At 47.4% G+C, this 12,907-nt stretch overlaps 1 protein-coding gene across 1 annotated transcript in view; it reads left to right on the plus strand.

Moving 5' to 3' along the window:
- The window catches only part of KIF6 (kinesin family member 6), a 387,265-nt gene that overhangs the window by 335,932 nt on the left and 38,426 nt on the right, over positions 1–12,907 (plus strand). Inside the window, exon 16 of the mRNA XM_073810765.1 lies at positions 10,782–10,832. Within this exon, the coding sequence (XP_073666866.1) occupies positions 10,782–10,832 (51 nt within the window). The remainder of the gene's footprint in view (positions 1–10,781; positions 10,833–12,907) is intronic.

Below are 12,907 nucleotides of genomic sequence, written 5' to 3' on the forward strand. Positions count from 1 at the left end.
TGCTACCCCACTTTGCGCCCCTACGATGTGCCAGGCACTGTGCTGGGTGGTTGATGTATATCGTGTCTAATTCTTGTAGCACCCTTACCAGAGTGGTGTTATCACCCAATTTTAGTGAAGAAATTGAAACTCAAAGGGATGAAGTGGCCCAAGGTCACTCACAGGTAGTCCCTGGCAATCCCAACTCGCGTCCTCCCAAAGCCCGTGTTCTTTCCACTCTTCCAGGCCCAGGGTTCCCGCTGCCATTTCTCCTGCCAGCTTCCACGGCCCTCCTACCGAATGAGTCTTCACCGCTGTTCAGTGCTCTCAGAAGGCCAACCACCCTTCTCTGGCTTCCCACTTCCACCACCATTTCCTAGTCTTCCCACTGGCTCCTTCCCTTAAGCTTAGCCCCCATTGGCTCCCCTGGGTGATTCTCCCCAGGTGCACCAGTAGATCCCAGCCCCCCGCCCCCAGCCCCGTGACTGCAGAGACAGAGCCCAGGAGCCCTCGTGGATTAGAGGGCTTGGCCCATTGCGCGAGAAAGAAGCAACAGGTGTAGCAGCACATAAACAATGACTTTTGAACCTGGAAGCTGAAACCATTTCTGTATGATTTCGTCTTTTATTTACAAACTCACTGACACGTTTCCCCTAATCTCCAGCCTCTTCAGACGGAGAACAATTCCCACATCAAGAAGCACTCCGTGTAAGGCAGTGATTTCACATACCAGCTGGCAGTCTGACCAGCAGTGAACCTTAACTGGGGCATGTTTCTTTCCATTGACTTTTTTTTAAGCACTAGCTAATTTTTAAAACTAAGTGAATAGAACCAAGCTTTATCTTGGAGTGAGAGAGTTTATTATTGATATCAAAGAGCAATGTAAAACTCACTAGTTTCATGTTAATCCATCTAAAAACTACGTACATTGCCAAATCAAACATCTTAGTGCTTGGGGGGTATTTTATATTCCTTAGGTGAACCCTGCCCTCTACCTCCACAGTCAGTGAGAGGGCCATACAAACTAGCCTCCAGCATGAGCAGGGGACCTTGGGAATAGGTGGAATATACCTGCGCCCCCATCCTGGAGCAGGGGAGCCTTGAATGTGCCCAGGCACCTCTGAGAGTGTCCTGTGCTACTACCCCTGGGGCTTCAGGGATGGAGGTCAGAGGCCATGCTGCACGGGCCCTCCCCTCACCCCAAATAGCATCCCTGGCAACCAGAGCCATGTCTTCAGACGGAAAGAAGGATTGTGATCTATGCCTACTCCTCCAGGGCAGGTCGTGGAAGCTAGTTATATTCCTCCCTTGCTGAGATAAGAACTTCCAAACATCTAAAGTAACATCTTTTGAATGGATGCCAACACAGTCATGAATCCTCAGCTCCCTGAGATGTTTTACCTACCTGCACATTTGTTTGAGCTTTTAACAAATGCACTTATTTACTTAATTCTCTGAATATGTTTATGGAATATTATCACATACTGGAATAGTGATATCAATAAGCTCCTTAGCTTAATTAAGCGTATACAATAGCCAAATGCCTAAGCTTCAGACAGAATGTGCTAATCTTGTATGATTATTATGATTACTTGGGTAACCAGAATGAATATCCCATAGGAAAAGAATTGGGTCTCCAAGACATGGTATAATTTGGTCATATTTTATAAATGAGAGCGTCCTCCAAAATACTATCATATACCATCCTAGAGGTAAGAAAGTAGCCCAGACTGCTGTCTGGTGCTTTCATCCCGAGCTGAAATGCTCATCAATTACAGGGCACATCCTCTTCTACAAGGGAGGACCAAGGTGATGGGGTGTCCTGGTAAAAAGCCCCATGAGGGGAATCAAAGCAAGTTACAATATGTTTTTTCTTAAAATTATTGATATTTTCAGAATGAGCTGCGTTTTCCTCTCTGTGTGACTTAATAATGTTACCAAATATGATATTAAATGGAAGGAGAAGCTTGAATTCTGGAGAACTGAAATAACATTTTGGAATGAGAAGGCTTAAAAACATTTGCCCAGCATTTAGACCATTTCCGGTCTCCCACTCTGTGCTCTGTCACTGGACCTTTGTCTCTAGGGAACCCAGGAAGGACTTGTCTTCTTCTGCACCTAGGGAGGGCTGGAGACGTCCCACAGGCTTCCCCCAGCCCAGGCCAGTGGACAGCTCTTGGGTTGCTGCTGCTGTTCTGGGCTCCCTGTGGCTCTCCATCCTCCAACCTCCCCCCTCCTCAATAATGTTCCTGAGCAAAAACAGGGGTCTGACAAATAAACTGAAACACTCCCCATCACCCCCAGCCTATCATTGATGCCCAGGTTGTGAGTATTTTCGGTCATCGCACGTGTGGCAGGTGCCCGAGCACAATTTTCAGCATGCTACAGTAGCATCACATTTCCCTCTCCAGGAAGCATTTTATAAATATACACAAATATATTTTTACATAAACCATAAATCATACACGCTTACTGATGTGTGATTTTGTTTTCATCTTGCTTGGCTCTCACCTCCTTACCCATTTCATTCACCACACCACTTCCATCGCAGCTAACCCATTGTAACAGCTTTGTAGATTCCCATTCACATCACCTCCACACTCATATAAGCGTGTATATGGGTGTGCGTGTGCTCACATACACACACACACACACACACACACACACACACACACAATTATACACATACACATATATGGAAAGCTCTTGCCACTGTTTGACCAAACAGGATTATTTATGCCCTTTTTTTCTTCACTGTCTTCTTTGCTTCTTTTCTCCTTTCCTGCCGTGTTGAATTGTTAAAATGTTGGCATTCCCTCTCTGCAATCCTCTCCCCTGCATTTTTTTTTTATTCTCTATTGATTTGGCTGCTATACTACATATTTCTATTCTTCTAGAGTTAAAAAGTAAGTGTAACAATGTCTGTAGTTATTCCAAATCCATCCTCCTCCACCCACATCCAGGGCTGTAGCTTGCTTTAAGTCCCTGTTGGATGGTCTCTCACCTTAGCTCCAGTGTTATTACTGCTTAAAGTTTTAGTTTTCACACATACACGCACACACACACACAGGGTGTTTATGGTAGCTACTTAAATATTTTTACTTAAGTACTCTACTTTTTTATGTTCATCATTGTTTCTTTATCCTCCATATTTCTCTGTGTTTTTCTTCTTGCTGATCATCATAATAATGACTTACACTTATATAGTTCTTCTTATACGCCATGCACTCTTCCAAGCACTTTACGTATGTGACCTAATTCGGTCCTCTCAACAGATACTGTCATTATCCCTGTTTTGCAGATGAGGAAACTGAGGCACACTGACATTCATAACTTACCCGAATTTGCCCAGCAAGTGGCCCGGCTGGTCTGCTGACCAGGGAGCCTGGCTCCAGAGTCCATGCTCTCTTGCTTGGCTGCCTCTCAGTGAGTCCTTTCGGAGATGGGGGCGGGGGAGTGGTGGTGAAAGCTTAGTTCTCTTATGATGGGAAATGACTTTTTTTTAAATAAATTTATTTATTTTATTTATATATTTTGGGCTGTGTTGGGTCTTCGTTGCTGTGTGTGGGCTTTCTCTAGTTGCGGCGAGCAGGGGCTACTCTTCATTGTGGTGCGCGGGCTTCTCACTGTGGTGGCTTCTCTTGTTGCGGAGCAGGGGCTCTAGGTGCGCAGGCTTCAGTAGTTGTGGCTCGCGGGCTCTAGAGCGCAGGCTCAGTAGTTGTGGCATGTGGGCTTCAGTAGTTGTGGCTTGCAGGCTCTAGAGCACAGGCTCAATAGTTGTGGCGCACGGGCTTAGTTGCTCCGCGGCATGTGGGATCTTCCCGGACCAGGGCACCAACCTGTGTCCCCTGCATTGGCAGGCGGATTCTTAACCACTGCGCCACCAGGGAAGCCTGGGAAATGACTTTATTGTGTCCTCACCTATGAGTGATAGTTGGACTGTGTATAAAATTCAGGTTGACAGTTATTTCCCTCCATTGTCTCCAGGACCTATTGCTGTCACTGGGGCCGGGGCTGTCGTCTAAGTTGGTCTTTGCAGGTCCCCTGGAAGCTGATCATAGTGGCTCTTTTCCCCTGAAGTTATACAGTTTCACTATGATATGTCCAGGGGTAGATTTATTTTTTCTTTATCCTGCTCAATGCTCAGAGTGCACTGTCAATCCAAGGGCTTATGTTTTTTTCAATTCTGGAAAATCTCAACTGCTATCTCTTCAAATCTTGCTTCTTCACCACTGCCTCATTCCTTTCTTCTAGGACTCTTATCAGGCAAATGATGAAACCTCTCAATCTCTTCTCTGTGACTCTTAACTGCTCTTTCCATTTTTACCTCTTGCTTTCTGTGCTGTGTTTGGGATGAGCTTTTCTATATTAGCTTCCAGTTCACTAATTCACCCTTAAGATATGTCCAATCTGGTGTTTAGTCCCTTATTCCTTCTATCTTTTGTTTGTTCGTTTCAGTGATTCTAGTTTTCATTTCAAAATTTCTTTCCTATCCACCTATTCTTATTTCATTTATACCTATTTGCTGCATGATTTCTTATTCCTTTTAAAGAAATCTTATGCCTGCATTCATCTCTTTGGGTATTCTCAACATGCTTATTTTGAAGTCTGTCTTGGGAGTGTAGACTGGCACAGTCTTGATGGAGAACAGTGCCTCAAATTCAATATACGGATCTGCTGAGACCCAACAAAGGAGTTTTCTCACAGACTTACCAGACTACATGTTCAAGGATGGTCATCACAGCACTATTTCTGTTAGTGGGAATGGGGGGCAATCTAGTTGTTCCAGCCTCAGGAAAGGGAAGTAAAATTTGGGGGTACACAGTATGGAATGTATGTAGCAGTTATAAACTGAGAACTAGATGCACATATAGCAAAACTGGTAGATGTCAAAAACGCTGTGCTGATAAATAGGTAGGAAACAGAATGAGCTCTGTAGCACAGCATTACTTCCATAGCTTACAAATTGCACAGAAAACTTATAACACAGATGTAAGATTACATACAATAAAAGGGTATGAATCGAACCAGTTAGAACGTGTGCCTGTTAGAAGAAGCAGGGCACAGGAGCGCACGCACACGGCTTTGCCCAGACTGACAAGGATGGTGTGCAGTAAACTGAAGAGTATGGCTCATTCAGCCCTCTGTGCTTCTGTATCAATAAATGTCTTTTTCTGCCTGTCCGGAAAACTACCTTTTCATCTATAACAAATTCAGGTCCCAACCATTGGTTTTGCGATCTTTTTCTAGCATTAGATTTATTCATATACTTTGGCATTTTGGTGGACAGGTTCGTTTTTAATGAAAACCATTTTCTTTCTTTCTCTTTCTCCCTGTCCCTTTGTGCTCATCCCTCTCTGTCTGACAGACCCTCCAGGCCCCCAGTACAAAAGCAGCTCCAAGAAGGACAACTTGGAGCAACTGTTCCCGGCAGTACTGGGACAGGGCTGTGGCTGACCTGGTCAGAGTCAGTGGGCGGCTCGGCTCAGCAAGCAGAGAGGCTGAGTTTGCCCTTTCTTCCACCTTGGGCTTGCGGTGGGCGTGACCCAAGCCCCAGGCACCAGCAGGCAGCACTTGTTTTCCTCCGTCCCCTTTCACTCACAGGCTGGGTGGCGGGGAGTCTCTCCCCACCCTGCAGCTTGCAACCATGTCTTGCACTTTCAACCTCCTTCCTGCCTCTAGACCGGAGCCCCGAGGCTGAAGGCTTAAGCTCCACTTTCCATTTTGCATCTCTGTCCTGCTCCTGGTGTTCAGAAATACGTCTTGTAATCTAACCCAGCAAAGTCTTCTCGATATTCTCTTTTTTAATTTTACCCGCCATTGCTGTGGTGGGAAGAGGTGGTTCTTGCCTCAATAGATACTCAGATTACACAAACAAGTTTAGATAAAGCCTGATGAAATGTTTATTAGCAAGGAGATGAATGTGCCTGATTTTAAGGCTTCAAATGATTTATGTACTCGTTTCTTGGAAATTCATCTAAGGATTGCACGCTTAATTTATGCTAGGCCCATTCTTTTCACAGATAGCCTTACAAACAGCTTAGGGAATCCAGCCTCTGGTAATCACAGTCCTCTATTTAGAGCACAGGGAAACTGGCTTCTACGTCACAGCCACAACCGATGCTCCAAATTCAGAACCACTAACTAGACCTTCCCTTTCAAAGAGGCCCCTCAGGCAGGAAACATTCTGTGTGTTCTCCCCACACCCCAATCCTGCTACTGAAGTTTATTTTCATTGGATTTTCCCAGGATACCATAGTAGTAGAGTCAAATGGAAGAAGAGATTTTTACCTGGGTCCAAAGCCCTTGGTAATTATTACCTAGGATCCTGGACTCTAGTATGATTAGAACTCGGTCTCCCCCCAGCCTTACTCCCCCATTCAAGCCCTCCTTCCAACCCCTGCCCCAAACCAATGTATACCTGACCTCCTCCACCATCTTGCTCCAACAGCTCTCTGTGACTGGAAATATTTATTAGCAAGGAGGAGACGAATGTGCCTGATTTTAAGGGCCCAGCTCTCTGGGCCTTTCCCAACGGCCCCCTTAACCCCCTGCACTTTTCGGAACCTACTCAAGTCTCACCTTTAGTAATGTTGCCTTTCCTAGTGCCCCTAACCCACCTTTTCCTCCTCTGAACTTCCCTCTAGCACTGATCGACATTTAGCCCTTTGCCCTTCACGGCCTGTCATCTTATGAACATAGTATCCTTCCAGTATGTCTGAAAGTACCTTGATGCCTAAAGTTAGTGTCATGTGTCACAGATGCTGGTACGTTATCTCTTGATCCACCCAGTAAAGCAGGTATTATCACAGTTAGATTATTGTTCCTATTTTTCAAATGCTAAAATTGAGGCTTAGAGATGTTCAGTAACCTGCCCTACTAGGAAGTAGCAGAGCTGGGATTTGAACTTACTTCTCTCTACCTACACATCTGTAATTACTTTCTAGTAAAATCAGAACGGCAAAGAGGTCTGCTTCATCTCAAAGTCCAACTCCAAGTGACTGCTTATCGCTGCCCAAAGTACTGGGTTGAAGAGCCAAACTCAGACTCAGCAGGAAAGCAAACCATCCAGGATGGAAGGACAAGGTCAACCGTGGGTTCAGCTTTTTAAAGGAAAAGCATGCAGGCCACCTGTCTGCCATCCCCCATATCACGCTAACTTTCTTGAACTAGGATGGAGTCTTCTATTAGTTTGTAGGTTCCATAGCACTTAGAACACAGTGCTTAACACAGGGTGGAGGAACAGTAAATAGGTACTGCTTGACAGGAACATCAACATTCTCGATAAGGCACCGCATCGTGGGAGCTGCACAAACAGCTTGCAACAGCTGTACCAAGGGAGAATGAGGGAAGGGCTCTGTCCTGGACCAGCTAAACAGCTTTCACTTGGTGAACGATTTCAAGCTAACACGCGTGCAAAATACAGTGTGAAGCTTGAGGAAAATTGTTTTATCCAGAAAACTGAGTATCACTGTAAAAGAATGAGTTTTGCTTCTGCATGATGATAATACCTCTCCTATGAACCACCACTTGGCACATACCCTGCTCGCAGGTGTTTTTAAAGGTCATGCCTCTCTTCTGGAGCTCAGCGTACCCCTGCACCCCTTGCTGCCACCTCCACTCTTGTCAAGTAATGAATCCAAAAGCGAGAGAAGGTGTTTCCAGCGTATACTGTTGTAAGTTACCGGAGGCAAAATTACAAATTACCACCATTCTCCTACAAGCAGAGCGCTCCTCCCCTCCCCGGCTTCCCTCCCAGACCATCTCCTGCCTCGGGCTGGGAGTTCTCTGTTTCCGTTTCATCTCTTTTCCATACCTCGGGACAGGGATGTGTCCAGGAACCCAGGCCAAAAGTAGCAGATTTATCACCGTGCTAATGACAGCGAGCTGCATGCTGAGTGAATTCTGCAATCCCCCTCAACTCCTTCTTCTGCCAAGACCTATGGAGCTGCAAGATCCAGCCGATTACAGAGACTGTTACCTTCACATGAAGAATGGCCCTGTTGGAAAATGCAATTAGGTATCAGCCATAAGGCTATTTTTAGAAGCTTGTTTGGGAAGCTCTCAAAAGCAAAAAATGCCATGTGGTGGGAGGTGTTAGCCAACTGGCCGGAATTGAGCATCACTAAACAGATTTTCCACCTACCTTTATCAAGTTGCGGCATTCTAATGACCCACCTCACGACCCCAAGGGAGGGCTCATTGTTCTGGGAATAGGTATCTACGTTTGTGCAGTTTATAGAACTCTCAGTCCTGGTGGCAAAACCCCGCCTCTTTATTTTCATGAGCAGTATTTCCCAGGCTGGATCTGTGGAGAATATTTCACATATAGCCTCCCCAGGGCTTTGGAAGGGGAGCCTGGTCACTCTGGTAGCAACAGGGGAAGCCACAACACACTAGGCTGAGCACCTGTGGGAGGCGCATAGCTGGGAAGTCGCATGGTCAGGGAGGCCAGCCGTCGAGGACACTCTTTGGCGGGGAGGCTTGTTGTCGGGGAGGTAGTTTCCAAGGGGGCAGGCAGCCCGTATGGGCTCTAAAGGAGCAGGTCACTGTCCAGTCTCATTAGGAGGGTGGTACCCAGGCACGTTAGAGGCTCGTGCCACCTGCGCCAGATACCCAGGAGACCAGCCAGGCACCACAGCAGCATCGGTGCTCCATACTGTGGGCGTGAGAAAGCCCTCGATGACCTCCTCGAAACTGCATTCGCCGCAGCACGGTCTCCTTTTATTTGAAGACCGTGTGTGCCGTGCTTCTTTAAAAATCAAGTCAGCAATGTTTGAGGCAGACTGGAGGCTCAGCCCAGCACCACCCCTGTGCCCCCAACTCGTTGACTCTGCTGGTGCAGACACTAGGGTCACGTGGGGAAGAGAGCCCACCTCTGGCCATGTCTGGGCTGGGTTTCAGGTCCTGGTGGCTCCAGGCTCATCCAGTACTCATCCATGGGCTAGGTTTCCGCCTCCTCACCCCCTTCCAACACATTCCCTAAGTTCTCACTCGCCCCCACTTGGAATTAGGGTGCAATGATTGCTTCCACCCAGTCATTGGCTCCCTCTCTGTGCGTAGTTCTCTCCAGGGGGGACACGTGGAAGGCAGGGCAGACCTGCACAGTGACACACCAGGAGACGGTGGCTTCCAAGGTGGAGCTGAAAGAACTGGGGATGTTTAACCCAGAGAGGACACATCTAAGTGAGAAACCATAGCACCCTCAGATGTGTAAAGGGGTCTCACTGCTCATGAGAGAGGATCCTTTTTCTGTGCTGTTCCAGAGAACACACCAGGTCCAAATAGGAAAATTCCAAGGAATCAGGTGTCAATAGCACATCAGCAATTCCTTATATACAGTTTAACCAGTGGAACAGCCGGGGTACATATAAGTCAGAGGTGAAATGACCATTTCATTCTGTAGAAGGGACTCCTAAATTTTGTGGGAAATTAAACTGAATGACCTCTGCCATCCCTCCCAGTCATAATATTCTAGCAGTGCCCTAGAACTTTTGGGGAGTGACAAGGTCTCCTGTGACTGCTTCACTGGAAGCTCAGTTCAGGTGTAGCCTTTGAGGCATAGAATGAACTGTATATGAGGAAAGGAAGCAAGGAAGTTCCCAGGCTTTCTCAGAATCCCCCAGTGGTCTGATCACATCTCCCCAATGGGACGTGCAATACAGACAGCGCTGACATTTTAACAAGTGCGCTGAACGCTTGGACATAAACTAACCCCAGGGCTGCTGTTGCAGCCATGCCTCAAGCACGGCATCACGGAGTTTCAGAGATGGAGGAAGCCTGGAGGTCATTTGGTCCCAGCTCCTACCCAGGGCAGGAATTCTCCATCTAACAACCCAACAGATGGCTGCCCGGCTTCTGCTTGAGCGTTTTCAGGAAGGGGCTCACTGCTCTGCCAGGAGATTTAGTCCATTTTGAGACAACTTAATCCACGTGGAGACAGTCCTCGCTGTGAGCTGTTTCTTCCTTGTATTGAGCCCCAAGTCTGCCTTCATTCGACTTGACTTTTACCCTCAGCAGTAGGACAAAAATAAATCTGTTCTCTCATCCATATAACAGTGTTTAGATTTTTAAAGACAGCCATTGTCTCCATAACTCCAAATATTTTTTTTTCCTGTCTAAACATCTCCAGTCACCTTAACCATTTCTCACATGGCGTGGTTTCCGAGCCCTCACCATCCCAGTTACCATCTTCTAAGTATTTTCTATTTTACTAATGTTCCTTACAAAAAGTAGCTCCTAGAACAGATAACCAACTGTGGTCTGACCACTGCAGAGTACGGCGGTGCTCTCACCTCCCTTGATCTACACACTAGACCTTTATTGGTGCAACGTGGAATTAGATGTGTTTCCTACCAAATGATCAACTGTCGTGTTCATATTAAGGTTATCATCAACTAAAACCACCATATTTTTTGACACAGTTTCTTATAGCTTAAAAGAAAGAAGTGGATTTAAAAGGGATCCTATAAATTATTAAAAGATCGAATCCTGCCTCCCCTTTCATTAATAATAGACACATAGAACTGTTTAAGAGACTGTAGCCCTAGCAAAAATTATGAGTGACATACTAAGATAACTGAACCCACAGAGAGTCCAAAGGTGAAATGTGTGCTTATATTGATACGCCAGGGCCCCAGCCTTTGCAGCCTCTTGTTCCACACATCCAGGGCCTGCAGGGCTATGCTTGCTTGGTCTTTCATACTCTACCTAATTTTTTTAGCTCGCCACCTGCTTCCTAGGCCACGTCTTCCTCCAGCCCACTGGAGACTCACCCGTGGTTTCCTTTGTGTCTTTGACAGGTCGCCTGAAGGAAGAAATCACCCAGCGGCACGTGCAGCAAGTAGCTCTAGGTGGGTACAAAGTGGAGCCTGCAAGCAGACGGGGAAGGTAATACAGGCTGACCTGGTGTGGGAAGCCCACGCCCAGCTGAACAACAACCCATCCAGAACCCTTGGGAAGGTTAAAGGAGGGGAGGTTTGCGGTCAGTGCAGCTTTCTTGGGACGCCCCTCCTCTCTGGGACCAGTCAATTGGGACCAATTGACCAGGGACAATTCACCCCCTATGTCCCAGCTCCTCAGGGTCCTACTCGGAGCTTTCTAGAACCACGACTAACTCATCGCAGCAGTAACGGTTGGTGATGAAAACAGCTACCAGTGGCTGAACTATCTCTGTGCACTGGTTTATGTGCACGTCTCCTCATCCTCACAACAGTCCTAAGAGCGCAGTGCCTTTTCCAGATGAAGGTGATTCAGTGACTTGCCCAAGGTCACAGGCTAGTAAGTGTTGAAACTAGGACTTGAACCAGGTCTCTGAGTCCACACTGGGCGCTCTTGGTCCCCATGCAATTTACTGCCCACAACAACGATGGGCCCACTTCATACATTAATAATGCAAACACTAAACCAACAGAGTGATATCGTAAGAGGGCCTGGGCACCTTTTAGGCAGTGGGCATCTGCAGAAAATGCCCCCTTGTGACATGTGACCCAAGGAAGTCACCCAGGAGGAGTGTGCAGCTCCCTGGAAGGCTGGTGGAGCAGGGCTCCTGGGCAGGGCCCCCCGTATCCTCTCCCACTAGCCTGGGATCAAGCCTTCTAGAGCTTTGATTAAATAAGCAATTCATATGTTCCGAACAATGGGATTCCCCTTGAGAGGGGCTGGCCCCTGGAATGAGCTGCAGCTGGAGAAATCCTGTGCGCAGGATCTCTGGGGGTAATGGAGTAGAGCCCCAGCGTCATGAGGGTAACCCATCTGAGCCTAGTAACTTGGATTATTGGGAAGGTTGGTTGTTTAGTTTTGGTCGTAACAATGATCATACCAAATAACTACTGATTACATCAGAAACACAGAACAAGGAAGCCTAAGACACACTGATGGAGCCTGAGCTTTTCCCTGTTGGCCCCGGGACTGAGGGGTCAGGCAGATGTGCTGGGCCTGACCTCCCATTACCAGAGGCCTGGGCAGGGTCTTGGAGCCAGGACTCTGCAGAGCACCTTCCCCAGCACACAGCCAGGGCTGCCCGGGGCCCTAACTCATAGCGCCGTGCTTGGGAAGGGCACAGGGACCTCTGTGGGGAGCTGCGCCGAGGTGCAGGTCACCGGAGAGGGAGTCATCCCTAGCGCTGGCTGCCACCTGGTCTCTTCTTCAGTCTTCATGATGCTTGTTGAACAGAAACAATGATGTGGAAAATACCACTCAAGTAATTCCAAGGGCGGTTTTGCTCTAGAGCCTGGGGAGTCGTTTCCATGGCTTTCAGGGCAAGAGGTGTTCCATCCTCTATGCCCCCGCCCCCCGCCCCCTGCTGCGTCTCTTCAACCGCAGGCTCCTCCTTAATTCCTGTGTTCACCTCTCTGGGAGCCTTCTTATGAACTATAGCAGGTGTCAGGTGCAGCAGGGCCCAACTTTGCCTGAAGTAATCAGCAAACTTCAAACAGAAAGCACTTTGGCTGAAAGTCTAATTAAGAGCATTTGAAATACTATTTATCTTAAAAGCATACTATCCCAATTAGAGAAGAAGTGTTACCATCTCCCAGCTGCCATTTTGAGATCAAATGCCACATTGCTATCCAGACGCCTTAGGAGCTTGTCTGATGGGGCTGTGGACCCGCCGGTGCACATGTGTCCCAAGGGACACATTTCAGAAGGGACTTCTTCTCATTGAGAGAAAGCTCTCAATGCAGCAGATTATTAACAGCGCCATTTCCTGCCTTAACCCTTGCCCTTCAGACTAGCCTTGGGGCTGAAGGCCAGGAGCCATGGCTCCTGTAAGAACAAAAACAACTCGCTCGGTGTATTTGGCTTCCTGACGTCCTGTAATTTGGGCTTCAGTACAGGGATGAGGCAGTGACTACACCTGGCCTCACCCTTCCATCTCTGTGGGTTTGTGTTGCGGTTCCTTCCCCCTTTCTGTTCTGTTTCTTTGTCT

This window comes from Tursiops truncatus, chromosome 10 (genome assembly GCF_011762595.2).
Source record: "Tursiops truncatus isolate mTurTru1 chromosome 10, mTurTru1.mat.Y, whole genome shotgun sequence".
Classification (NCBI taxonomy): Eukaryota; Metazoa; Chordata; class Mammalia; order Artiodactyla; family Delphinidae; genus Tursiops; species Tursiops truncatus.